Genomic DNA, 27,453 nt, shown 5'->3' with positions numbered 1-27,453 from the left:
AGAAATTATATAGCTTTCAAGAAATTATATGGCTTTCTTCTCATATCATTCTAATATTTTCTTAGAGGTTTCTAAGGGTCATCACTGTGGTGGAATTCTAATAATTTCAAGTTCACAAAGAGAAGCTCAAAGATGCAACATTAGAAGCTTTTATTAGTTTGTTATATCTTGGAAAATAGATGTACTTAAATTCACTAGCATCTAAAATGGCGAATCTACCTTTAATATACTGTGTGGAACACAAGCCTCAAAGGCAATGTTCAAATGCTACATCCCAATTTCATTTTATCAAGTTTTTATATTAATGTTTCATTTATTATTTTACTTGTCTAGAGTATTTTATTTTTAAGCTTTCTTTTTAATATCTTTTACGAGCTGTTTTAAATTAAGCTTATCAATATTTTTGCAATTTATTTTATTCTTTGTTTCTAAGCTTTCTATGTATTATATATTAATCTTATGCTCCTCAACTTTGCTATTCTGTATGGTAATATTTTGTATATAATTTTTCTAACAAATCTAGTTGATAATAACCATTTATGATAACTTTCAAATTCTGAATTCAAATTTTCTTAAAGTATCTCCAATGGCTCTGTACATTAATTCTGTCTATTTAAAAATTTTTTACCACATCAGATAAATAGATAGGGTTTTTAAAAAAATCATCTCCAATGGTTGTGTGCATTAGTTCTGTCAAGGTGATGTGGCAACAAAGGAAATAAAAACTGTAAAGGATACTGTATACTTATAGAAGTTTTGTTAGACAGGCTAAATTAGCATTTTATTTATTTTTATTGACTTTTGTTAAAAGAAAAATAACTTCTGTATGGGTTTTTGATTTTTTTAATTCGATATAATTTTAAAATAAAAAATTATACATTAGCATTTTATGACATTTTAAAAAAAATCCATTGAAAAGAAATTGTCCAAAACATTATCTATTAAATAGAAAAAATATCATATAAATATGAACACTTTCCAAAATCAATACCACATAGATTCCAATAAAAAAAACCATTAAAAATGCTCTTACAATAAAATCCTTCTTTCCAATTTATGAAATATATATATATATATATATATATTTTACAAAGACACATAATCAAATTTCACCAAAAAAAAAGGGAAAAAAATATAAACTAATAAATTGCGCCGTTTGATTGATAGATTGAAAAACAATAATAATAATTAAAGTTAATAGGCATTGGTTTTTGAGATTGCGTATCTTAGTACTTTTTTTTTAACTTTTTTTTTTTTTTTTGTTTCAATTGTAACTTTAATAATTCGTTTTGAAAAACGTTTTATTATTTCTAACTTTATATATTGGTGATGAGAACCAATTAAAACAATGTTGAAATGATAAATACTAAGAAATAGTTTTTTTTTTTTTTTTTTGGTTTCAATTGTAACTTTAAACCAATTTGTATATTTTATACAAAAAAATTAGAAAGGGTGATTGAATTAAAAAATAATAATGATAATTGGCAGAGGACAACAAAAACGTACTGATATGCTGAAGTAACAAACTGGATCTATGAACTTAGTTCAAGCACCTTTTTAAGTTTTACAAGAGAAATTAGTGGTAAAAGCTATTGTATTCTAGATAATAAGTTCAAATCCTCCATTTCTAATGTTAGGGGGGAAAAAAATGTTTTTGGGCCACTCATAATGAAGTTAATTAAAGTGACTTTTTTTTTTTTTTTTTTACCCTTCTGCTAACCAAGTTAAAGCAATTTAAATTCTCACAAACCAGTAAAATAAAATAAAATAAGAAAAAAAAAAACTTAAAGTGAATTTAAACAAAATAAACTGTATAGGAAACGAGCTTTGATTTTTTTTTTTTTTTATTAATCTCTCTCTCTCTCTCCTCTAGATATATATCAAATTAGAAGAGATGCATTTTTTAGCCGCAAACATGAACAAATTGGGAATACAAAAATTAACATATTGGTTGAAATTACCACCAACATCATTGAAGATTTGTAAAAAGCAAGTACCAACGACATCATCATGTTCTTAGCTTCAAAAGAAAAGAAGAAGAAAATAATAATAATAATAATTCGTTTTGAAAAACGTTTTATTATTTCTAACTTTATATATTAGTGATGAGAACCAATTAAAACAATGTTGAAATGATAAATACTAACAAATAGTTTTTTTTTTTTCCCGTAAATCACGAATCTTCAATCATGCACATTAATAAACAGCTGTTGCTACTCTTTTTTTTTTTTTTTTTTCCCTTAACTTGAATTGGATAATTTGGCCCAATGCCTTCACTTTGGTCCTCAATTGATAGTAGTTCTTTTTCTTCAATTATTATTTTTCTTTCTCTTGAAGAGTGTTAAAAAAAAAATATATATATATATATATAAAAGAAAAAATAATCCATCTTTCATCATCTGCTTTAAGTTTTTTTAAAAAAGTAGTAATTCAACTTAAAAATCCAAAACGCTATTATGTTCCAAAGTTGGTTTAATAATTTGACAAAATTAAAGTAAGCCCGCTACTCTTTCCTGTCTCTTTTCCTATCCTTTTTTTTTTCGTCTCCCTCTGGAGCTCTTGAAAACTTGGAGTTCACATGGGACAGTATATCGTGTAAGAAATTAATTTCATTATAATATATCACTGTGAAAACATAAAGTGCATATATAGGAAAAGTTACATGGAAAGAATCGGAAAATCAGGCCCTAGCAGACACCAATGATATAGAATTTTCTATAAATGTCCTTAATATATATTTGTCTTATTCTACCCAGTCAAAACACACGGCAGGCTAATTAATCTCAACCGAATAGAAAGAAAGAAATGCTGAGAGGGCGTTTGGTACGCCGGATAGATCCGGATCGGACAGGATCGGACAGGATCGGATAGGATCGGACAGGATAATTAGTGCAGTACTATGTTTGGCATAGTTCCAGACTGAATGATGGACTAATTGTACCATGTTTGGTGCCAAATCGAACTGGATAGGACTATTTTATAATTATATTTTTAATTTAAAAAAATAAAAATTTTAAAAGTTAAATTTATATTAAAAAAAAATATTACATCTAATTAAAGTTGTACATTTATATATTTATATATTTATATATACATGCAAAATATGGCCCATAAATATGGCCCATGCAAAGTCTCATTTCCACTTTCATCGCTACTGCTTTCACCATCACCAGTAACAGAACCAGGTTCTTCAGCTTTTAGATCCCCAACTGCATCTGGCCCATACATCTTTTCTAGTCCTTTCTGTTACATAGGCAAGTCAAATTTATGAATTCAGATATTTTCCCACGACCACAAAACACATATCAGTAAGATTTAGATGGCTAACAATTATAGATTTATTTTCTTTTTTGAGTTTCCTACATTCCTTAGAAACCCTCATTATTCCAGCTCTAAGGTTGGAAGTCTCTTTTGCAAGATCCTCTGCCTTGGCTTGTAGTTTCCTACATTCTTCCTGGAAGTAATCCATGATCCATATCAAAAGACCAAAATCTAACCAAGTAACAGAAGGAAAAGAAGGAAAATTTCTAAGAAATTCCATCACTCAAGTTAGAAATCAAAGGTTAATCAGCCAAAGAGAAACAGTCCTTGCCAAATTTATAAAGTAAATAATGTCCAATTTGAATAGAATATTCTCTCTTCGCCAGGAAAGAAAACTTCCTACAAAGTTTAACATGTTTTTTTTTTTTTTAACCTGTCTACGGCATCTTGATCTTTTAGCTGACTCCCTATTAGACTGCTTTCTCCTTTCTTTTCTCTGGTCATGCTCTTCCTGTCAAAGGAAGAAATGGATATCAGCAAAAGACCGAGTAGATATTATTCAATCATATTGGCTTATGCAATCTGTTAGTCCTTGATTAAGGAAGCCACTAACAAGTGGACACCAGATAGCTCTCACCTTTGCTAGGATTGATTTTGTGCTAGACCAATTTGAGGCAATTCCCGTGTTCGACTTGGTCTGAACCATGTTTACTGCAGAATCCTGCAATCCGGAATCTGCATTTACATCATGGTAGTACTGTAAAGTAGCATCCGTCTGCGCAACTGCTCCTGTTCAAAATCGTTACAAGTCATGAAGAAGAAGAAGAACGAGAACAGAGAAGAAGAAAAAGAAAAATAAAAAGTCTTTTCTGGCAGATCAGAAAAGAGGAATATGCAGATCTAATAAAAAAGAAATAAACTGAAACATGAAGAAGAAGAAGCAGACAAACAATGAGAAGAGAAAGAAGAAGGAAAACTCACAGATTCAAGAAGAAGAACACAGAGCTTGATCTGGGCAGAGGCACGCGAGAGACACCACCAACGCCTTCGATGAGCTCCGGACAGAAATTTGACCCAGGGGGAAGGACGGGTTAGCTTAATCCCCCTCTCGGGAGATTATTTTACTGTAGCGGCTAACTTATCCGCTCCTTCATTTGTTCCTTCCAAACACCGGATTGGGACACAATCCTGTCCAATCCGGTGAAACAAACACGCCCTGAGTGTGATTGTTTTAGTCCCAATAATAAGTCCGCAAGGATTTGATGTTGGAGGATACAAATTCAAGCTGTCTAATATGACTTTTTCCCAGTAAATATCTTTCCGCATTTATGTAAATTATATTAGGATAAGTTTTGTTGAAAATCAAGATCTGGTGCGGTGGACAACAGTAGGGCCTTATAACATTCACTGCGACAGTAGATTTTCAACCTACGACACAAATTAAATATATCTGTATGTTCTTTTTAATTTAAAATTTCGTTTACATGATCATTTTGAGAGAAAAGATTAAAGAAACAAATATATTTTCTTTTACCTTTTCATATTATATTTTTCTTCCATAAGTCAAATTTTGTAATAAAATATTACTCAACTTTTGGACGAAAAAAGAAAAGAAAAGAGGACGAAAGATAAAGGTTTTGTTGGTTTTCATCTTCCTAAATAATTAACTTTTTCAACTTTATGTTAGTTTTATGCATCAAATGAAAATGTAAAAGCAAAGGTAAAATAATGTGTTAATATTTTTGTAAAATGGTAATTTAGTGTCCCTTAAATATACAATGTAAATATTTCATACGGCCGGAAATCTGCCACTGGAATATGTAGGACAAGACAGTGACTCCAATAATTCAACTAGTCTTCCTAATTCGTCACCTCAAACGTCATATGAATAATAATAGTTATTATACAGTCCCATTTGATAAAATATTAAATTGTTTTTATTATTCTTTTTTTTTTTGACATATGAAAATAATAATTTTTCTTTAAAAAGATTATTATTTTTTTACTTCATATCCAGCTTGTATATGTGTATTTTTTTTATTTTTTTTAAATATGACATGTATTTCCATGCATTATTTGTAATAATTAAAAAAAGTTCAGGTGTTTTCTCTCTCACAAAAATAACAGAAGGAAAAAGTGAAGTTTACAAGTGTGGGCTCCACTTATTTTGTGACAACTCTATGTGTGGGCCCCACCTCTCTGCCGCAATAATTTCCCATTGCTATATATGACTATGACCGATAGACTCCGATAGACTCCTAACACTTGACTTCAGACTTCCATATAAAAACCCGTCAACCAGGAAACACGAACTCACGCGCCACCACTCGCCACCATTACAGCAATGAAACAACGGCGGTACATCATCGTTCCATTTCCAGCACAAGGTTATATAAACCCCAGCCTACAGTTCTCGAAGCGCCTCATCGGAACCGGTGCGGAGGTCGTCTTCGTCATCCCCATCTCAGTCCATAGGCGCATCATGAAGAACAAAACTTCCACTTCCACCCCGGACGGCCTATCTTTCTTCCTCTATTCCGACAGCTTCGACGACGGTTTCAAGCCCGGTGATGACCTGCACCGTTACCTGTCCGAGCTCCGCCGTGGCAGTAAACAAGCTGTCTCCGATCTCATAAACTCCAGTGCCAAACATGGCCGTCCCGTCACTTGTGTATTCTACTCCTTATGCGTCCTGTGGATTGCAGAGACAGCCCGTGAACTCCACGTTCCATCGGCGTTGCTTTGGGTCGAACCGGCTACCTTGTTCTGCATCTACTACTATTTCTTCCATGGCTATGAAGATGAAATCAAGAACAATATCAACGATCCTTCATATTCCTTAGAATTACCTGGACTTCCATTGAAGCTCACTGGTCGTGACCTTCCCTCTCTCATGGAGGATACAAAGTCTGAAAATAATTGGGTCCAAATCAACATGTTTAGAGAGCAGTTCGAAGTGCTTGACAAAGAAACCAAAACTCCAAGAGTGCTTGTGAACAGCTTTGGTGCTTTAGAGCCTGAAGCTTTTGTATCAATCGGTGATAATCAGGTTAAACTATTTGGGATCGGACCGTTGATTCAGTCCAGTTTCTCGGGTGAAAAAGATCATGAAGATCAATCCAAGACTTCTTTTAGAGGTGATCTTTACCAAATTGACTCAAACGATAATTATATAGAATGGATGAGCTCGAAACCGGAGAGGTCAGTCATTTATGTGTCGTTTGGGAGCTTCTACGTGTTGCCAAAGCCACAAATGGAGGAAATTGCAGGTGGATTATTGGATTATGGCCGTCCTTTCTTGTGGGTTATTACAGAAAGGCAACGCGAAGAAGGAAAGAAAGAAGAAGATGAGCTAAGTTGCAGAGAGGAATTGGAGAAGCTTGGGAGGATAGTTTCATGGTGTTCTCAGCTGGACGTTTTGTCAAACACTTCATTGGGTTGTTTTGTGACCCATTGTGGGTGGAATTCCACATTGGAGAGCTTGGTTTGTGGGGTTCCAATGGTGGCTTTTCCGAGGTGGTTAGACCAAGGAACCAATGCTAAGCTTATCGAGGATGTTTGGAAGACAGGGCTGAGAGTGAAGGCAAATAAGGAAGGGATTGTTGAAAGAGATGAGATTAAGAGGTGCTTGGAATTGGTAATGGGAGATGATGAAATTGGAAGGAATGCCAAGAAATTGAAGGATTTGGATAGAGATGCTTTGAAGGCTGGTGGAACTTTTGATAAGAATTTCAAGGCGTTTTTGGATGAGATAGATCAGGAGAAAGGTCATTTTTTAGATTAATTAGCTAGGAGTGGCTTTTGTTGATCATGAAAAACAATTGTAGTTTCAGATTTGAAACCAATATTTAATCTTTAAGAAAAGTGGAAAGAAGTGAAAGAGAGGCTGCGGTTTCATATTGGTGGAGTGGTTTGGTTGCACCTCCTCTATGTGTGGCTAGGATACAGGAGGTTTAATATTAATTTTTTTGGTCATGTAGGTTTAAGCAGGTTAAAAAATCCGTGAGTAATGCTCTTTTTTTTTTATTGAGGGTTTAAAATTTGTGATGTACGTTAAAAAAAAAAATTTGTATATCTTTTTTCTGTCAATATCGATCACGATTAATTATATTATTATTATTATTTTTTGTTAGAAGTAGAAAATAGAAAAATTAGGTGATTGAAAGTATTATTATTATTATTATTTTTTTTTTGGTAATGGATTAAAAATCTAATATTGTTGTTCATTACTATCTGGAGCAGACTTGGACGTCAAGTATGACCGAAACGCAAACATCATTATTAAAATTTTCTTTCTAGTTTTTGGTGTTGGCTAGCCATTAATTTGTTTTCTTAGAAGTTTGTTTGTATTCGCATTTAGAGTTGGTGTAGGACATGTATACCCTGTTAATTGGGAGTACCAGTGCTAGTGAAATTCTATTACTAGTGGTACTAAAATTCTAAGACCCATATATTTGTGTACAAGGCGGAACTGAAACACAAACTAAAACAAAGTTTCTCCGATTTCCTTGATTTTCCCTTGTCCAAGCATTCTTTCTTACGACATCTGTTATTTCTCCATCGTCTTCATCATTAGTAATAGTCCCAAAACTTTCACAAACTTAAAATTGATGGAATTTCATAGCATAGATTTCTGTGGTACGAAAATTTTGACCACTGTAACTTCTTCAGCTGAAGAAGTTAATAAATGGATATCAAGAATCTATGCCATCCATCGCCAACGGATGTCAAATCTCATTCTTGGTTTGGATATTGAATGGCATCCATTTTTTAAACCCGGAAGGCGAAACCCAGTTGCCATTATCCAAATATGTGTCGGCCATAGGTGTTTGATATTCCAGCTGCTACACGCCAGCTCCATTCCTAAATCCCTGAGCGAGTTTCTTGCTAATCCAGAGTTTACATTTGTTGGGGTTGGAGTTAAAGAAGATGCGGATAAACTACTTCAAGATTGGCGTCTGGGAGTGGGAAATACTGTGGATTTAGCCCATGCAGCGGCAGAAAAGTATGGAGTTAGTGACTATAAACGAAAAGGGTTGAAGAAATTGGCCATGGAGTTGATCGGCAAGTGCATGCAAAAGCCAATTCATGTTACTTTGAGTGAGTGGGATGCGAAGAAACTGTCCCATGAACAGGTTGAGTATGCGTCCATGGATGCATACGTTTCTTTTGAGCTCGGTATGTCGTTGATGAAGGGCGGTTACCATTATGATGATCGTTATAATATTGATGATCCTATTATGGAATGCCATAATGATCCATATCATCCTAATATTGATCCATACAACTATGGTCATCCCATTCTTATGGATCAACTATATCACTATGATGGTACCATTATGGATCAATGGTGTAATGATATATATCATTATGATGATCTATATCATTATGATGATCAATTTGTTAATCAATACTTTGATGGCCCATATAATTCTGGTCATTATGCTGATCTTACAATTGATCATTGTAATGGAGCTATTATGGAAAATCACATTACATTTGTAGTGTTTTGATGATATAACTAATATATTTACGAATGTTCAAACTTATTCATATTGGCGTATGTAATAAATATTTCTGAAAAAAATTGCAATTGATATATGTTGAAAGTATGTAATTAGAAGTATTGATTATTAAAATATTTTTTTTACCGTTTCAATTATTTTCATTGTTTATATACATTTATTATTACTCGCCGAAAAACTCCAACTAATAAATTGCACCATTTTCATTGTTTAATATTAATCATATAATCAATGTTTAAATTTGCTTTTAAATACTATTAATTAAAAATTAAATATTATTAAATAAGCAACAAATTGTAAAATGTAAATTGATAATTTAAATTGTGATTTTTAAAAGTTGATAATTAAATTGTATAACGATAAAAATATATTAAAAAAATTAAAACACAATAAACCCTTAAAAAATGAAAATAAAGAGGGAAAAAAAACAATATATGTAAGACAATAAAATTCTCATATTATAGTATACAAATTGGGAAAAAAATCGTATTGCATTTAGCAATTTAGCTTTGCTCGTTTATGCATTATCTAACTCAATCATTGACCAGTTAAAAAAAAAAAAAAAAAAAAAAACTCAATTATTGACCAAGTACTAGCCCAAAAAAAATTGTATGAAAAAAAAAACAAAAAAAACTGCATTTCCTTAATTGGTGAATTACGAAGCTTTTCCATGAATAAATGCCAAGACTAATCGATTTGATTAAGTTAAGAGGTTCTGAAAGATTATCTTATCCAAAATCAGCCTTGAGATTCATAAAGTTTACCAATAACTTTTCAAAAAATAAAAATAATACTTTATGCATAATATAGAGATTAAAAAAAAAAAAAGACTTATAAAAGAAAGTGATTAAGTGTTTCTAAAATATAAAAGAAAACATGAAAATTTCTTTTTATAAAATATGTTTTTTTTTATTGATTATATATATATTTTTACACTTATATTTTAGAAATTTTATAAAAATAAATTTTCAAAGTTTTCTTTTATATTTTAGAAATCTTCCATTTGTTTTTTGTTTTTATAATTGACAATTTATATCAAATTATGAACAATAGATCTCCCAGTCTACCTGCACATATAAAGTTTCCGTCAGCCCATTTCTCTTCGTTGTTTATTATTTATTGTCTTATATTGAAATTAAATTTTAGATCAATATCATTAATTAAAAAATTAAAAAATATAAGAGAAAAAGAAAAGAGAATACCCCCTTTACTAAGCAACTTTTTTTTTTTCTACAAATAAATGAAAAATATAAACTTTTTGTTCTTTACTGTCTATACTACAAAAGCCATTACAGAGGCCCTAACCTGTCACTTTCATGTCAATTAAGTCTAATTAACATGCATTTAATTTGTTAACAACAACTCATTTAATTCTAATTCATAAACTGTTTTATTCTATTTTATATTACATTTCTAACAATAAGCACAATTAATTTTGTTAAATTTATTGAGAAAAATTGTACAACTAAACTAAAGTGATAAAATAATAATAATAATAATTGTTTAGGGAGGTAATATAAGGGTTTTTCCAGTTTGGGGGTAAAGCTTTAAAGGATAAGGGAAAAAATCCAATAATGTAATAAACTTTCATTTTCTTAATTGATGTGTATAAATCCCATTTCAAGTCTTTTTCGCACCATGTCTGCCAAAACCAATAGGATGCAATTGTCGGAGACTTAATCATGTCTTATATATATCTACTGATATCAACTAATTATTAATTTTGACCAAGAATATGTATATATTGTTAATTAAGAAAAAAAAAATTTCAGCATAATTTATGATCACTGATTGTGTAACAAATGTTAATTAATTATTTAGAAGTAACTAAAATAGAGTAATAACACATTATCTCTTGATCATGAACACACACACATTTTATTAATTTAACAGTGCTGCAGAGACAGTACTAGAATGATAAGATGAAGAAGAAACCCAGATGTTCTAACTTATTTTCCAAATCACTTATTAATAATAATATAATTATTAGTCTTAGTATTAGTTTTTTTATGAAAAGAAAACCAAGATTAATTGATACCTGAAGGAGTCCTAGTCTTGAACTGTCGCATCCAAGAAAGCTATGAGATTCTTATAAGAAGAGCCACCTTCCATGGCAGCTTCTCTGCTAAAATCCTTCCATTTCTTAGCATTCCATCTAATTTCTTCACCTTTTTCTCCATCACCCATCACCAATTCCAAGCACCTCTTAATCTCATCACCTTCAACAATCCCCTACTTATTTGCTCTCGCTCTCACCCCAACCTTCCATGAATCCTCAATCAGTTTCGCATTTGTCCCTTGATTTGACCACTGAGGAAATCCCACCATTGGAACCCCACAAACCAAGCTCTCCAATGTAGAATTCCACCCACAATGCATCACAAAGCAACCCAATGAAGGATTTGACAAAACCTCCATTTGTGAACACCATTGACCTATCTTCCCAACCTTCTCCAATTCCTCTCTATGACTCAATCCATTTTCTTCTTTCTTCTCTTCTGGGTTTTGCCTCTCTGTTATCACCCACAAGAATGGACATCCAAAACCCAACAAACCTCTTCCAATTTCCTCCAAATTACAGATGCTTTAGGCTTCGAGTTCAACCATTCATTATAATCCCTTGAACCTTTGTAAAGACCACCTCCAAACGAAGTATTAGATGGATCTTTCCCATCCAAGAAAGCAGACGGAATCAATGGTCCGACAGCAATCATATCGAACTTTATGATTGATTTTAAAGCCTCGGGCTCTAAAGCATCGAAGGTGTTTACAAGCACCGATTTTGATTTGTCTTCTTTCTCAAGCAATACCTCAACCAGCTCTTTCAATATAGGGAGGATGAAACTGTATGTATTTGCAGAATCCACAAAGGAAGGTAGATCACGACTGGTGAGCTTCAATGGCAATCCTGGTAATTTTATCGCACATGAAGGATCATCGTTATTGTTGAACAGATCTTCATAGCCATGGAAATAATAATAATAGATGTCCAACACAGTAGCTGTAACATCCCGTCCCAAAGTACGTCGGAATTTTTGCACGTTGATCGAGGTTGACCGTTGACCAAGAAAGTCAAAATTTTGACTTTTTGTTTGGAATAGAATTTTGCATTGATCGATGCACCATTTCAACGTATGTATCGTCCCAAGTTCGTAGACTAGTAACACGTCGAAATCGGAGCTACCGTTTGAAAGGTATACGCAAGGCAAGTTGCGGTCTAAGCTATCTAAAGGTGCCAAGTTTGGCTTTTTATTTATGTAGAATTTCGATTTGACTCTTGTATGGTTGTAAAGTACTCATCGATATGAGTCTATAGACTAGCGGCACGCCTAATTTGGACACTAGGTTAAAAAGTTATAGACTCGCAAAGTTTTTCAGATACAATATTGTTTTATACTATTTTTAATTAAATGGTGTTATTGTGAAAAATGCGCACCATGTGTCAAGCCCTCAGCCTATCCCATGAGTGCACAGTGGCACCTACAAGATGGCTTCTTATTGGCTCAAACCCGTGTGACCGAAGAGAGAGAGAGAGAGAGAGAGAGAGAGAGAGAGAAAGAGAGAGCGGGGAGGAGAGAGAGAGAGAAGCCACCACCCACGGCCACCTTCCGTTCACCGTCCTCCGCCCCTTTCACCCTTCCACGCACCCGACCACCACCTTGCTCCTTCCATTTCCGGTCAGCCTGCCAAATCTCGCAGCCACCCGACCACCGACGTGCCCAGATCGAGGCATTTTCAGGCAGCGGTGTCAAAAACTTCCCACTTAGATTTCTCCTCGATTCAGCCTCCAGTTCCCTCACCGTCGGTCTCATTCGTTTGCCCATCCTCCGATCTACATTTCCTCCAAAAGCACAACCAGTGGCCACCGAACGTGCTGCCGGTAGTGACGGGTTCCGATGACCACAACGGCTCATCGGAAATCGATTTTCTGGCGAGTTCCCAGTTGCACTGCCCATCTTTTTCCACTAGTTCTGACCTGCTGAACCCAGATCTGAGGTCGGTTTCCTCCAACTTGCTGCAGTTTGTGAGATCCGAGGATCCAAAACCCGACACCTTTCCGGCGAGATTCTGGCCACCTCGGGTTCGATCTCAGGAAAGTGAGACCAGATTCGTAATCCTCGTTTCATAAGTTTCGATTCAGTATATCACTCGTAAATTTTGGTTGTCGTTTGTGTTCGTTCCCTAGGTACCCATTTAGGAGTTACCTGATTAAAATATTAAAATAATTAGTTTTGTGCATTGTGGATATTTTAGGTGCACATGTGGGTAGTGGAGTTGATCCTACAGATGATCTCAATTGATACACATGCTTGAGGTGAGTCACCCACCTTTAAAACTATTTTGGGGTGATTAATTATATTTATTTTGTATTAATTTAATATTTAAAAAATATGCTCATGTGGTGGAATTTATTTATAATTGTGGTAAATTGTATTATCAATTTTGGTGATTTCTTATATATATATATATATATATATGGTTATTGATGCTAAATGAAAGTTTGGTTTATTAAGCAATTCTTGATTATTATTATTGTGATTTAATTGAATTTATTACGCATGAGCAAGGTGTTTTCATTTAATTAATTGTATTTGGATTTTAATATTATTTTTGGGCATGATTCGATTTTAAATATTTCAAGAAAAATATTGGTTTAAGTTTTGCACTTTGAAATTATATAATTATGCCCTTGAAATATTATTTGATTGATTTTATGATTTGGGAAAAGTTATTTGTATATTATTATTGATGGATTTAGGCTGGAGATATTAAAGAAAAAATGTGGGATTATGAATTTGAAAAATGGTATGATTCCCACGGTGAGTTTTGGAAAAATTATTATTTTTTAAAATAATATGGTTATTTGTTTTAGACGCACTCATACAGTATTGATGTTCTGTACTGTGTATGTGGATTAGCGTGCAAGTTATAATGTCTCCCGTGAGTTGCCATCGGACTGAGGGCAGGTAAGTTTGATATTGGCCATAAGCCGCCCTCCTCCATGGTTGGATTGACGATTTAAGTAGCGGCGCTGTTGGGACGCTGAAGCGACCATATGCAAGTTTCTCTCTTTAACCTACCGTCGGACGGTGCTTGAGACGCTGGATATCGTAGAGCATCATTGGTATATAGTTTTAAAATCGTATTTAAATTAAATGTATTTAGATTGTTTTATCACCTATTTTCAATTAGTATTTTTCTAAAATGTATTTATTCATATTTTATGTCACTTATTTTAAAACAATGTTTTTAAAATGCATCTTACCATATTTTTATTATATAGATTGGTTGAATATTTCAAAATGAATATTATAATATTTTTACCACTTATTTTACATGATTGTTTGTAATTATTTAAATTATATTTTTGACACTGTTTATTTTAGTTTATTAAATCAAATTTTACGAATTATAAATTGAATTTCACTTTTATGTTATATTTCTTTAATGCAAGTATTCTAAATTTATTTTATTATATTTTATTCGTATTTGAATTATTCAGATTTTTATTAAATTAATTATTCCTTGATTTTTGGGGCATAAAAGATTAGGTTTTGTGAAAATATTTTAAAAGAGAAAGTTTTCCAACGGAGTGAATGCTGAGGATTTTGAGAGAAAATATTATTTTCAATTAATTATTAATTGTTTACTTATTTATTCTTAATTATTCAAGTGTACTATGACTATCGTTGCTATTATAATTGTATAGCAGATAGGGTTACTCACTGAGATGATTAGCATCTCATATTTCTTCAATCCGTTCCCCTAGGTACAAGGATTGGTAGACGTTCGTCCGGAGTGACGTTGACCTTCGTTGCTGTCATATTTCAAGGAGTTCTATTTTTTTTTTCATTTATTTCTATTTTAATATTTCTTTCCATCCTTTGTTGTATAACTTTTATACTTAATTGTACCCTATGATGCTCTGTATACTGTATTTGATATATTTTATTAAATACTGCATTAGTTCCCTGTTTAATTTATGGAAGTGCTTATTATTGTGGAATTAAATTGTAGTAAGGTGGAGAAACAATTCGGTATATATATAGAAGTGTGTTTTCAGTGCAGGGAATTGTGGTAAGTCCAACCCTTAGGGGAGGTTCTACCGGATTTTCCATTGGAGGGTCCGGTCGGGTTTCACTGGGATCAATGCTTGTTTAGGGTTCCGGTGAGGGATTAGCTGACGGTAGTCGGCTGAATCCAAAGCAACGCCGATGGAAGACCAAGTTCATCTGCCACCTTAGCCTCCTAAGGAAGCATGAAAGTGTAGACTAAGCTATTGAAAGGATGGCCTTCGTTTGCGCTGGAGATGATGAGATCCCATAAAGCTTGTGAACCGCGATGCCTTATCTCAGAGAAATAGTGGTTGACATCATCACCTGACTTGAAGCCATCGTTATAGCCATCGGAGAAATGGGAAAATGACAAGCTATCGACAATGGTGTTGAGGTTAGAAGAAGAAGAAGCTTTGGCCATGCGGCTGTAGGCTGAAAGGGAAGTGAAGAAAGTGACATAGGCACCTATGGCGGTTAAGTGCTTTGCAAATTTGAAGGGCAGGGTTTATGTGACCTTGTGCTTGGTAGATGACGATGAGGAATCGAGGAGGGTTTACCGTGACTTTTTTCTTCATATAATTATTTGTTTTTCCTAAATATATTTACTTAGAATTGCATGAAGAATTGAAATTGTTGAAAATGTATGGAGGAGATGGACAGGGCTTGCTTTTAAGGAAAGGGGATTGAAAGAAAAAGGTTTGGTGTGTTTATGGTGATGGAGAATACAATGAATAAGTGGAGCATGTCATCAATTGTGAGTTGGAGTTTATTGTCTCAAATGTCAAGAGAAATATCGATTACATTTCCTTGTCTCTCTGACATTTGTATTTCGCTGATGGAATGGAAGTTAAAGATTTACACGTGTGAATGCATATAATTTAATTCTTTCCAAAGAAGTTACAAAATTAATATATATGTATTTAAACAAAAAAATACATATATATATATATATATATCGTCCGTCTACGGTGTGGATGTCCAAACGTTTTTATTATGCTGATGTCATAAAGATGATGGTTTTTTAAGGAATCGTCATCAATACTATAACACACACACAAATATTGATAATGGTTTCTTAAAAAATGATCATCTTTGCGGATGTCCACACCATAAAATCTTTATATATATATATAGTTGATATGTTTGTTCTGGACATAATATTGCTATCCGTCATTGGTACGAAAGGTAGAACAAAAACAATAGCAATAAAATAAAACAAAGCACACACAAATTTACGTGGAAAACCCTTGACGGGAAAAAATCACGGGCAAAGAGAGGCAAACTTTTATTGATGAAAATTAGTACAAAAGGTGAGCAAATAGAGCTGCAAAAACTACTACATCTGAAAAAAAAAAAATCCCGAAAATATATATATTGTACGGACGGAATAAACTTAAAAATTGTTCTGAAAAAACTACAGTCTCGAGCCTATCGGCCCTCAACCTTCGTTACCATCACAGAACCCCATTTTTTCTCTCAAAATAAATTTACAAATGGGTCGCACCACGAGTTTTTTGGGGCGGATCAAAAAGAATTCAGATCACCAACTCTAACAATCTTCACCTTGACACGAATACCATACAAGGAATGAAAAATACAAAACTCCAATCTTCGATAAAAGTTGCCATCCTTTTCCACAAAAGCCAAAGCTTAGCAACGAACACCAACCAAGTCTAAGCAATGCTCAAACTTGGCTACTGGAAGTCTCTTCGTCATCATGTCAGTAGGATTATCATGAGTACTTACCTTGCTGACAACAATATCACCACAAGCAATAACATCACGTACAAAATTATACCGAACATCTATATGCTTTTTCCTCTCATGAAACATCTGATCTTTCATGAGAAAGATTGCATTTTGACTGTCATAAAAAACTGTGGTAATCTGCAAATCATCACTAAGCTCACCGAATAATCCTTTCAACTAAATAGCTTCCTTACAAGCCTCAGTAATAGCCATGTACTCTGCCTCAGTAGTTGGCAATGCAACTGTATTCTGCAAAGTGGCATTCCAACTAATAGCATAGGCACTAACAGTAAACACATACCCAGTGAGAGATCTTCTTTTATCCAAATCTCCATCAAAATCAGAATCTACATACCCAATAACTCCATCTCTAGTCCTCCCAAACTGCAAACAAACATCAGAAGAGCCACACAAGTATCTAAAAATCCACTGAACTGCTTTCCAATGTTTTTTACCAGGGTTCGCCATGTATCTACTAACTGCACTAACTGCATATCCCAAATCTGGACGTGAACAAACCATAGCATACATGAGAGATCCCACTGCATTAGAATATGGAACTCAAGACATATAGTCAACATCATCATCTGATTGTGGAGATAAAGCAGACGAAAGCTTGAAGTGAGCCGCTAATGGTGTACTAACAGGTTTGGCATTCTGCATATTGAATCTACTAAGAATTTTCTCAATATAGCCTTTCTGACTTAGGTATAATCTGCCTGCCTGTCTATCTCTAAGAATCTCTATTCCTAGAATCTTCATCGCTCCCAAATCTTTGATCTCAAACTCTCTACTAAGTTGGGCTTTAACCTTTCTTATCTCTCTCTTATCCTTTGCTGCTATCAGCATGTCATCCACATACAAGAGTAAGTAAACAAGTGACCCATCATCATTCCTCTTAAAATAAACACAACTATCATAACTGCATCTCTTAAAACCATTAGAGATCATAAATGAATCAAACCTCTTGTACCATTGCTTAGGAGACTGTTTCAGAGCATAAAGGGACTTTTTCAACAAGCACACATAGTCCTCTTTGCCTGAAACTACAAAGCCCTCTGGTTGTTACATGTAGATGTCCTCATCAAGTTCACCATGTAAGAATGCTGTCTTCATATCTAACTACTCTAGCTCAAAATCATGCAAAGCCACAATACCAAGCAAAGCTCTAATTGAACTATGCTTTTATAACTGGTGAAAATACATCTGAAAGTCAACACTTGGAACTTGTCTATAACCTTTTGCAACTAGTCTTGCCTTATATTTGGCTTCTTCAACTCCAGGTATCCGTTCCTTTCTTTTGAATACCCATTTGCAATGAACAGCTTTCTTACCCTTCGACAATCTTACCAACTCCCATGTGTAATCCTTATGTAGAGACTTTATCTCCTCCTGCATAGAAGTCATCCACCTGCCAGAATCATCACAACTAACTGCCTCTGAATAAGCAGAAGGTTCTTCATTTGAATCAATACTCTCTGCTACATTCAAGGCATCGGCAACCAAATCAGCCTTAGCATATCTCTGTAGAAGTCTAACATCTCTTCTAGGCCTATCCTTAGCGATCAAATAATGTGGTACTGGAGGTGTTGGTGTAGAGACAGCACCACCATGTGTCTCTGAACAAGGTTGAGGTGTCAACTCTGATGCAAATCCTGACCCAATCTGAAACTCAACCTATGTACTCGATTTCTGCTGACTTGTATCATAATAATCACTAGAAGGCAAGTCTCATAGCATAACATTTTCATTAAAAAAACAACATTTCTGCTAATTATGATCTTACTAGTTTCAGAACACCACAATTTATATCCTTTCACACCAGACTTATAATCCAGAAAAACACACTTAACAAATCTAGGTTCCAATTTTCCATTATCAACATGAGCATATGCAGGACATTCAAAAATCTTCAAATTAGAATAATCAACAGCAGTACCAGACCATACCTCTAGAGGAGTCTTTTTGTCAATAGCAGTTGAAGAAGACCGATTAATGAGAGAACAAGCTGTAGAAGCCGCTTTAGCCTAAAACGACTTTGGTAAACCAGCATTAGAAAGCATGCATCGTACTTTCTCCATTATAGTCCTATTCATCCACTCTGCTATACTGTTTTGTTGTGGAGTTTAACGAACTATATGGTGTCTCATAATTCCTTCTGACTTGCATACGACATTAAACTCGTCAGAACAAAACTCTAAGCCATTGTCAGTGCGCAAATGTTTTATCTGCTTCCCCGTTTGATTCTCTATCATGGTCTTCCAATCTCTAAACATAGCAAAAACTTCACTTTTCTGTTTCAAAAAGATCACCTAAAGTCTCCGAGAGAAATCATCAATAATTTTCAACATATAACTAGCGCCTCCTTTAGAAAACACTCTGGATGGTCCCCATAGGTCAGAATGTATATAATCAAGTATATCGTTGGTGTTGCGAATGCCTTTTATGAATCTGACTTTCTTCTGCTTCCCAAAGACACAGTGCTCATAAAACTCCAATTTGCTAATACTTTGACCTCTAAGAAGTCCTCTTTTACTCAACTCAGTCATACTGTTTTCACTTATGTGACCAAGATGCATATGCCAAAGTCTAGTGACATCAGAATTTGATAAAGAAAGTGTAGCAACAGCTGCATCTCCAATAACAGTAGAGCCCTGCAAAACATATAACATGGCAGATTTTCTCTGCACTTTCATCACAACAAGAGCACCTTTACTAACCTTCAGAACTCCACCTTCACCAGTATACTTATACCCATTTGAATCAAGGGTACTCAATGACATGAGATTCATTTTCAAATCTGGGATGTGTTTCACACCCCCCAGTGTCCTGACAGCTCCATCAAACATCCTAATTCTGACTGTTCCAACACCTGTGATCTTACAAGATGCATTATTTCCCATCAACACAGCACCCTTAGATACAGTTTCATATGTTATAAACCAATCCCATTAGGATACATATGAAATGTACAGCCAGAATGTAGAATCCACTCATCACACGGTTTCGAGTTATTGTCAGAAATGACAAGGAGCTCTCCATCACTGTAATTGTCTTTTGTAACACTGGCCTGATCAGAATTGTCCAATTGTTTTCCCTTTTGATTAGCAGCAGCCCTCTTATTCTTATTCTGCAATTTATAATACTCTGATTTAATGTGCCTCTTCTTCTTGCAGTACCTACACACCTTTTCCTTATTGCTAGATTTTGATCTCCCCCTCCAATCACCACCAGAATTCCTCTCTTATGTTCTGCCTTGAACAACAAGACCTTCTGCCTGAGTCTTAGATCCTATTACAAGCTGCTACATCTTTTCCTTAGAGAACAAAGTGTCATAAATCTCTTCCAAAGTAAGAATGTAACACCCCGTCCCGAAATACATCAGAAATTTTCACGTTGACCAAGGGTTGACCAAGTTTGACCGTTGACCAAATGGGTCAAAATGTTGACTTTTTGCTTCAAAGGGAATTTTGCACTGAACAAGGTACCATTATGGAGTACACATCAACCCGAGTCCGTAGACTAGTAGCACGTTGAAAACGGAGCTACGGTTTGAAAGTTATGAGCGAAGCAAGATACGATCCGAATTGGTCAACGGATCTGAAGTTGACTTTTTATTTGCATAGAATTCGGTGTTGACCCATGGATCATATGGAAGTGCGCATCAATACGACTCCGTAGACTGATGGCACGCCTAATTTGGACCTACAGTTGAAAAGTTACGGGTCTGTAAAATTATATCTATTTTTCATAAGACTGATATTATCGGGTAATAAAATATTCAAAAAGTCTTTGATTTGAGCCATGTGTCACTAGTAGGTTATACCACATGCCACATTTATAAAGTGCCACATGTTATCTCAATAAAATATCATATTATTTTATCATAAAATATTATTTTATTATTTTATTAATTTTCTCTTCTTTTCTTTTCTTTTCTTTTTCTTTTTCCTTTATTTTTTCTTCCCCCACATGAAAAAGGGAGGGCGGAGCGACTTTTCTTCTTCTTGCTCTCTCTCTCATTTAGGGTTCCCACCGATCGGAAGATTTTTGACCGTCATTAGCTCACACGCACCGACCTCTAGTGTAGCCCATCAGTTGGTGAGCTCAACCATGAAATTTGGCTACCTGTTGGCCGGTGACATGCCCAGAACGGCCTGCAAAGCCGGCGGCAGCCCATTTTAGTTTTCCGGCGATTTTTCCGTTTTTCGGCCCAGTCCGATTTCATACCCTTTCCGCCTATTTTGGACCTCCTGGTTTCAAATATGGCCCCCATTTGTTCAGATTCTGATTCGTTTGAGAGATACATTAAATTGAAGCTCGGCCGAAACTTTCCGGTCAAATTCCAACCATCTCCGGCGACAATGGGACAAATTGAAGGTATATTCCTGACGTCCTCATCATAAGCTTTGATTTGGTACTTTATTTGTGAATGATGATTGAGTATTTTGAAAGATGGCATTTTTGGATAAAATATTATTATTTTAATATGGTAGTCTGAAAGATGTATTGTTTAATATTTAAATAATTGTTATTTATATTGGAGATGTTAAATTGTGTTGAATTGCATAAATATGGGTCGGATTAATATTTCTGAAATTGGAAAGCTGTTAATTTTGAAAGTACTATTAAATTATTGTTAATTTTACTGTGAAGTTACTGTGAGGTTATGGTATCTAATAAAATGTATTTTTTTTTATATATACTTAATTATATGTGGTTCTATTGATTTTTGGTATGAATTAACTTGAAGGTTTAAGGAATTGATTATATTGAATTATTGTGATCAAAACTATATTTATGAGTCTAATAATTTATTTATGCATGGATTTTTATGGATTTGATAAAAATGCATAAATTTAAATGTATATTGTTATATATTCAAATTTTATAATATTATATTATATTACTATAAAAATATGATATTATAAAATTTTTTCAATTTTTGATGCACCATATACGTACCGGTGTTCTGTAGTTGTGGATGTGATTAGCGTATAGGTGTAGTGTGATGAGCACGTAGGTTTATACTCTCCCATGGTTGCCATTGGAGGAAGACAGGCAAGTTTGAGATTGGCCATAGCCGCCCCCCTCCGTGACCAGGATTAAGTTTATAGCATCGGCGTTGCTGGGATACCAGGGCGGCCTGGATGCCGGTTTTCTCTCTGTAACCTCCCCGTCAGTCGGTGTCTTATGACACTGGGCATCTTCGGGCACCACTGGTATATAGTATGTGCATCAAAATTTTTTTAAGTGTGTATATATATACATATTTATGTCATGCTATATTATGCTTTATATGCCACACCGTACGGGGCAACGATCCGATGTGATCCATGTAGAGCTAGCCTCGTATATATGTTGCCTACGAATCCACGGGATCGGACGACCAATTTAGACAACCATCATGGACTGTATGGGTAGCAAAGTATCGGCGACAGCTAGAATCATGGATCGCATAGTATGTTAGATGGTATCGTATATATCTACGTTACAATTGTGCATATTTTATTATGTGTTATGGATTTTAAGATAATATTTTATCTTATGCTACCTTGTCTATTCGTGATCTGATTTCTTACTATTGATTTTATTATATATTCTTATTATTATTAATAAATTTTATCATTGTTATTATCATACGGTAATTTTGGACAAGTATTACAACCTACGGGTGAGAAAGATAGCCATCGGGCAGGTGTGGTTATGTGATAGCCCTTGGTAGGTGTGGTTATATGATAGCCATTGGGCATGTGTGGTTATGTGATAGCCCTTGGCAAGTGTGATTATGTGATAGCCATCGTGCAGGTGAGGTTATGTGATAACCTTTGAATATGTATGGTTATACGTAGCCCTCAGAAGAATTGTATTAATATAGTTATCATTATCATTAAAATATTTACTATTATTATTGTTGGTGTGGTGATTGGTTTGTACACCTCTTTTTATATTATACATTGGTATATTTGTAAAACGACATTTGAAATTTATTTGAATTTGCAGTACTAAGTGGATGGTGTGGGTGGACATAAATGTTTAAAGGTATAGTTTGGTTGTTTATTTGGTAAATTATTCCTATTGCATATATGTGTATGTTTTATGCGATCTGTCATCAAAGTGGTATAATTTGTGGAATTTATTTGTAATAAGGAGGGAAGGATTTAGAAGTATGTATCCGTGTAGGTAAATTTTAGGGCATATCCTACCCTTAGGAGAGGTGCTGCCGGATTTTCCATAGAATGGTCTGGTACGATCTCCCTGGGATCAGGACTTGCTGAGGTTTCGGGAAGAGATCTTGGATGGGTCCTGACAAAGAGTATCACGACTATACAAAATCATATCTCTAAAAGTTGAATATGAAGAAGGCAGCGAACATAGCAAAATTAACCCTAAATCCTCATCTTCATACTTAACCTCCATAGCTTCTAAATCAGCAACAATTTCCTTAAAGACTGCTAAATGATCAGCCAAGGACTTACCTTCAGACATACGATGAGAATACAATCGCTGCTTCAGATGCAATTTGCTAGTCAAACTTTTCGTCATGCATAATTGCTCCAATTTCAGCCATAATGCAGCGACAGTTTTCTCCTTCAAAATATCCTGCAGAATCTGATTAGAGAGATGAAGTTGAATTTGAGTTAGGGCTTTACTATCCTTGCGTTGTTTCTCCTCCACGGTCCAAGATGAGGGCATTTTATCAAACCCTAATAGCGCATCTTCCAAATCCATCTGCGCAAGAACAGCCCGTATCTTAACCTGACATAACGCAAATCTTGTGTCGTGATCCAATAACGGAATATCATACTTCATGGATGCCATTGTCGAAATCGAGCCTAGCTCTGATACCCTTGGTAGGAAAAGTAGAACAAAAACAATAGCAATAAAATAAAACAAAGCACACACAGATTTACGTGAAAAATCCTTGATGGGAAAAAACCACGGGAAAAGAGAGGCAAATTTTTATTGATGAAGATTGGTACAAAAGGTGAACAAATAGAGCTGCAAAAACTACTACATCCGAAAAAAAAAAAAAAACCTCTGAAAAAAAATATATATATATATATTGTACAAACAGAATAAATTGGCCTATCGGCCCTCGACCTCTGCTACCACCACAAAGTCCCATTTTTTCTCTCAAAATAAATTCACCAAATGGGTTACACCACAAGCTTTTTAGGTCGGGTCAACAAAAATTCGGATCACTAACTCTAACGGTCACAAACATTGATAATTTTGTTTTTTCTTACCCACTCACAATGGTTAATTGTTAGAGAGACTTTGGATTTAGTTAATTTTGTTGACCATGTCCTCATTGGATTTTCACACTAAAAATTTACTATACTTCTTTTTTTTTTTTTTTGGCTAAAAAAAATTATACTATACTTCTTGTCGATATTAAATGATCATTGCGAATTTTATTATTGTTACCATTCTTCCTCCTCCTCCATTATGATATTAAGTTACACGTATTTTGAGCCAAATGCAACGCTATAGGGGAGGCACTCATCGATTACATACTTATACTATATGTCTTCAGCCTCATGTATAAAATATATGACGGGCCGGAGTAATTAATTTCCATCTCTATCTGTTGTTTGTGCAAGCTCCAATCATAATCTCGACAAGAGGAAGAACAGAGAAGATAAAAATTCAGGAAATTGAAGTTGGGTTTCTTAATTGCTATAGATTTTTAATATATAGGACATAATTGATGTATGATATTAATTGTGAGTGTTTGCCAACAGGGTTTTTAATCTTGTAAATGAATTTTTTTAAAAGCAAAAGATATATTTATCAACTAGATTGATGTTCTTAGCCAATTTTCACGAATTAATTTAGAATCAGATTATTAATTTTATGTTAAAAATAACTGATTTGAGTTTTGTAACCAAGGTCAAAGGGAAGCATCAAGGGAAACTTATGTGAAAAAAAAAATATTTATAATTAATTATGAAAAACTTTCAACTTACAAGTACAGCATGCATAGAGAAACATAAGTTTATGTAATTAATTATTATATATCCTATATCTTATGATAGTCTTGAATTTTTCCTCCACAAAAAATGTTTCATGTTTTCCTTTATCTTAGCGAATGAATGACCTCAAAGAGTACAAAATTGTTTTATGTTTCTCTTTCGTCTTAGATCATGAATGACCTCAACGGGTGAGTTTACACGTGGTTTGCAATTTTTGCATATAAAAATAAATAAATTAAAAAGATAGTTAGTCATGAAAAAATTTTGGACAAGGTTTAGACACTTCATGCTTTCAGACATTGGAGTATAGACAAATTTATATTAATTTCTGTCATTTCAACTCAATATATAAGTTTGGCATCACCATGTTTGGCAGTGCATGGGAGAATCCAACTTTTAGCTTAATCAGGATTATAAGTCAAAATGAAAGTTTCGTACGCAATATACACCAAAACAAAGTTTCATATGCAATCTTATTTATTTGTTGTTAGGTTTGGTTCCATTCTAAAAGTTTTATTTTTTATTTTTTATTTTTTTTCCTTGGTTGACATCCCCTCAAATTAACAACTTTGTGGCTCATCGCGCATCATCCTCCATATACCCCTTGCATGGAGGGCAGCATCATCCTTCATATGCCCCTTGCATGGAGAAGTGCTTTTCTGGAATGGCCTCCTCCATTTTACCCTTAGCATGGGAGCGTGGAAGTCTCCATTACACCATATGGGGGCAATATCATATTCTCTTTGTACCCCTTGTACAGAAGGCTTTGCTAGCATGGAGGTCCTCATTGCACCATTTGAGGATTTGCCATTGTATATGATATATTGGAGAAAAAAATTAAATAAATATTATTTATTAATAGATACTATGCTATTCAAATTTCAACATCTTCCAAATCTCTTACCATATAAGCTTTAATGGATAGAACCATTGGAGATGCTCTATTAAATTGTTATGTTTGTACATGAGCTAGGCTAATGGTAGTAACCACCAATAATATTGATACAAATAATATTTTTCTTTGGATTTGGTTAATTTTAACAAAGCTTTCATCAGATTTTCACAAATATACATATATACTCTTTTTGTTTTTTGGCTTAACTGTTTCATAATTTTTCCATGATAAAGTCAAGCAACATACTGCCCGATGTTAAGCACACACATTATGGTGCATATATGACATGCATCTTAATGGGGCTGAACTGTTCTATACCAAAAATAATATTAATAATAATAAAATAAAAAATAAAAAATAAAAACCTTTCACATATTTTGCTTAGCTACCTACTTACATGGTATATATGTCTCCAGCCTCATGTATAAGTATATAGTCGGAGTTCCCATCTCTCACTAATAATAAAAGGAAGGGCTGGGAGGATAGAAATTCTAGAAAGTTGATTTTAACGTGTGGGGGTGTTTGGAAAATGAAAATTTTTTAACTGACCGATTTGCCATGAAGGTGAATGTTTTTTTTTTTTTTTTAATTAATCTCTTGAGTTGTTAATTAATTTGGAATTAAATTATTTGTTTTAAAATTAATTGCATTGTGGTAGCTTATACTTTGATAAGGATCCTCAAGTTTAAAACATTTTACATAAGGCTTTCCATTCCCAAATTACTAGGACAAAGTTTAAAATTGAGAAAATTAACTAGTTTTCTCATCAATGAATTGATTATTTTATTATTATTTGTTATTATTTTGCTTGTTTTCTTTATAAATTGAAAAAACTAGCCAATTTTGTTACTTTTTAAATTTTACACTAGTAAAATCGGAAATTGAAAATATAATGTAAAATAAATTATAAATTGAAGGTCTAATATGAAACGTTTTAAACTTGAAGTCCTAATATCCAAACTTATCAAAGTACCAGGATACTAAAATATGCAACTACTTTTATTTTATGTTAAAAATTATCACAATTTCAAATAAATTATAAAAGGAAAGGAAATCTGAAATATTAAAAAATAAAAAACAATAGTAAATCTTTTCAGCCTACAATTAATTAATGTAAGTTTATGAAATTATTTGTATATATTATACTAAAATGTCCTTAAGTTTTCTTTTGTGCACAAAGTTTTCTGGCTTCTCTTTCGTCTTAGCTCATGATTAATGAATGTCTCATGAATGACCTAAAGAGATACATATATTAATAATAGCTAAAATCCACAATATATACTTTGGAATCACATACGCTCTGCATTTACAATGAAATTGACCGCATTTGTAAGTTCTACAAGCATACTTTTAGATTAATAATGTTTGTGAGTGTGGGAATACTAGATTTTTTTCCAAGTATAGATTGATTTAATTTGGACGAAGTTTCCACATATCACATCCTATTAAACATTTTTTTCTTCTTGAAGGACATATAATGGAGATAATGTTTATTGTTATTATTTTTTTTTTATAGTGAAAGAGATAGGATGGAAAATATATACCACCAATGGGGCTATCTATCGATGATATATATCCAAATGGGGGTACTTTATATCAAGTCAATGATAGAAATCACAAACAATCAGTCAAACTATTAGTAAAAACAGATAGTCAAAAGTGCAAAACTTTTCGAACTAAATAATACCAAATGCAATAGGTCCGTTTTACAGGTAGCTATAGCCGCCACTCGTCCGGTGATGATGAAGTAGCTAGAGACCAATTGCAAGTTTATGTGTAAACTTGTAGATGGCAAATTTAATACAATTATATAACATTCTTAGGGTTTTTTTGTTTTTTTTTTTTTTTTTTTAAAAAAAAAAATGAGAAGAGAGAGACAGTCAAAGTTTTTCTATCACTTTTTTACATCTTACCAGTGATATGATGCTACCTTGCTAAAAGAATGTTAAAAAAATAAAATAAACTAAAAGTGAAAAGGAAGTAACTGA

General features: G+C 33.8%; 2 protein-coding genes and 1 pseudogene across 3 annotated transcripts; 1 reads left to right on the top strand and 2 right to left on the bottom strand.

Moving 5' to 3' along the window:
- Window positions 1–3,049: 3,049 nt before the first annotated feature.
- LOC107422092 (G-box-binding factor 1-like) lies at window positions 3,050–4,458 on the bottom strand. Of its 2 annotated transcripts, XM_060815935.1 has the most exons (5): window positions 4,243–4,458; window positions 3,899–4,050; window positions 3,695–3,772; window positions 3,329–3,454; window positions 3,050–3,243 (listed from the first exon to the last, which is right to left on the bottom strand). In XM_060815935.1, the coding sequence occupies exons 2-5, from the start codon at window positions 3,965–3,967 to the stop codon at window positions 3,085–3,087; spliced, it is 432 nt and encodes a 143-aa protein (XP_060671918.1). In that variant the 5' UTR covers window positions 3,968–4,050; window positions 4,243–4,458; the 3' UTR covers window positions 3,050–3,084. The 2 variants fall into 2 exon arrangements, with proteins under 2 accessions (XP_060671918.1, XP_060671917.1); XM_060815934.1 differs by lacking the exon at window positions 4,243–4,458 and having other exon boundaries at window positions 3,899–4,235.
- Window positions 4,459–5,351: 893 nt separating this feature from the next.
- Window positions 5,352–7,374, top strand: LOC125420386 (phloretin 4'-O-glucosyltransferase). Its single transcript, XM_060816031.1, has one exon. It carries the CDS (start codon window positions 5,606–5,608, stop codon window positions 7,043–7,045), a length of 1,440 nt encoding a protein of 479 aa, XP_060672014.1. The 5' UTR covers window positions 5,352–5,605; the 3' UTR covers window positions 7,046–7,374.
- Window positions 7,375–10,689: 3,315 nt separating this feature from the next.
- LOC132803100 (phloretin 4'-O-glucosyltransferase-like) lies at window positions 10,690–15,417 on the bottom strand (annotated as a pseudogene).
- Between the last annotated feature and the right edge of the window lie 12,036 nt (window positions 15,418–27,453).

This window comes from Ziziphus jujuba, chromosome 3 (genome assembly GCF_031755915.1).
Source record: "Ziziphus jujuba cultivar Dongzao chromosome 3, ASM3175591v1".
NCBI classification, from domain to species: Eukaryota; Viridiplantae; Streptophyta; class Magnoliopsida; order Rosales; family Rhamnaceae; genus Ziziphus; species Ziziphus jujuba.
Note: the sequence above shows the minus strand (reverse complement) of the source record. Positions and strands in the feature narration are given on the sequence as shown.

Excerpts from the sequence above, each read along its gene's own strand:
- LOC107422092 (XM_060815935.1), bottom strand. The coding sequence starts at position 3,967 with ATGGTTCAGACCAAGTCGAACACGGGAATTGCCTCAAATTGGTCTAGC. Across the intron at positions 3,773-3,898 it reads CAAAATCAATCCTAGCAAAG|GAAGAGCATGACCAGAGAAA; the intron begins GTGAGAGCTATC and ends TTCCTTTGACAG. Across the intron at positions 3,244-3,328 it reads AAGAAAATAAATCTATAATT|AAAGGACTAGAAAAGATGTA; the intron begins GTTAGCCATCTA and ends CCTATGTAACAG.
- LOC125420386 (XM_060816031.1), top strand. The coding sequence starts at position 5,606 with ATGAAACAACGGCGGTACATCATCGTTCCATTTCCAGCACAAGGTTAT.